Below are 1,616 nucleotides of genomic sequence, written 5' to 3'. Positions count from 1 at the left end.
TTTTTAAAAGTCTGTATCTTTGGGGGCGATGGCCCAGAAGCCTCCTAATTCAAGAAAAGCAGGCCAGATAATCCCTGTGCAAGTAGGTAATCGATAATCAGTACTCTTCAGGTTTTATCAGATAGCACCTGGGAGGAAAAAATTGAAAGATGATGCATTTTAACATAGAAGGCTTCTTTGCTTTTGCATCTTCTTTGCATTGCGCTTAGTTATGCCCTTGTTTCTATTCACAGACAACTGGGCGGAGCTGATGGAAGTCAACCACGATGACAAAGTGGTCATGACTGAACACTTTGACCTCTCTCAGGAGATGGAGCGCCTCACTCTAGACTTGATGAAGCCAAAAAGCAGGGAAGTTGAGAGGCGGCTCACCAGCCCAGTCATCAACACCAGCCTCGATACTAAAAATATTGCATTTGAAAGGTACGAATGTAGGCTTTATATTTTGATGTCTAATCCCTGTACTGCCATCTTTGTTGTTGTGTGCCATTGAGTCAATTCTGACTTATAATGACACTATAGGACAGAGTCGAACTGTCCCATAGGGTTTCCAAGGCTGTAATCTTTACAGAAGCCGACTGCCATATCTTTATCCTGCAGAGTGGCTGGTGGGTTTGAAATGCTGACTTTTGGTTAGTAGCCAAGCTCTTAACCACTGTGCCACCAGGGCTCTTTGCCATCTTTAGTGGCATGTATATAATAATTGGAAATTATGGATAGATTGAGATGTTTCTAATTTGCACAACACTGGTGGGTTTTAAGGTTAATCTGTATTCTAACCAAGTAGAAACCATAGCTGACACCCTGCATTGTATATCATTTTTGTAGCACATTCGTTAAGTTTTTTTGAGAAATGTCTTCTTACACTTTTACGGGCCCTTTCTAATGGAGTTTACACAAATCTTATTCTTGTTTTGATGTTTGAGGATCCACAACACTCTCTAGTCTCAAACCGTGGTGCTTTGAATCTCTGGAACCTAGAACTGACTCAGTATTGAATTTGGTTGAACTAATATTAGTCAGACATATTCACACTATATATAAAAATAGCATCATATACTTTTTTCCACCTCTGGGGCCCAGTAGTTGAGAGTCTGGAGGGGTTCCACTTCGATTCCAGACTCTACCAGAAGAATTCTCTGGAGAGGCCTATGCTTTGGTTAACTGGATGAGGACACTGTCACTTGTCATCTGCCCCTGGGTCACACGGGGTGTGAGGGCCTTCGAGTGTAAGGGAAGTGGAGGTGGAGGGGTCATCAAAAGTATTTCTCACAAGCTATTACCCTAAATGTTTCTGCCACAGGACACACCACACCAAGGGAGTCCACAAGAGCCCCGAGTATTTGCCTAGGATGTCACATCCAGCTCTCTGTAAACCACAGTAGCCTAACCTGCACTAAACTGGACAGTATTATCCTGGATTTAGGTTTTCTTTTCTCTTGATGAATATACTGTCCTCTGTTTTTATTGTTCTTGTCTTTTTTGTTTCCAATATAAAATAGCTAATAAAACCGGGAGTTTTCCATTTGGTCCAACATCAAACTTCTTGAATGCCCTTTTTCTTCTAATTTAGATTGACTTGTGGATTAGGGTGTCTGTTTTTAGCGGAAGAAAAA

General features: G+C 41.5%; 1 protein-coding gene across 1 annotated transcript in view; it reads left to right on the top strand.

Moving 5' to 3' along the window:
- Window positions 1-1,616, top strand: part of ANKRD13A (ankyrin repeat domain 13A) — a 41,838-nt gene that overhangs the window by 31,363 nt on the left and 8,859 nt on the right. The window contains exon 6 of the mRNA XM_023733723.1: window positions 234-423. Coding sequence (XP_023589491.1) covers window positions 234-423 — 190 coding nt within the window. The remainder of the gene's footprint in view (window positions 1-233; window positions 424-1,616) is intronic.

Source organism: Trichechus manatus, unplaced genomic scaffold (assembly GCF_000243295.1).
Source record: "Trichechus manatus latirostris isolate Lorelei unplaced genomic scaffold, TriManLat1.0 scaffold00061, whole genome shotgun sequence".
NCBI lineage: Eukaryota > Metazoa > Chordata > Mammalia > Sirenia > Trichechidae > Trichechus > Trichechus manatus.
Note: the sequence above shows the minus strand (reverse complement) of the source record. Positions and strands in the feature narration are given on the sequence as shown.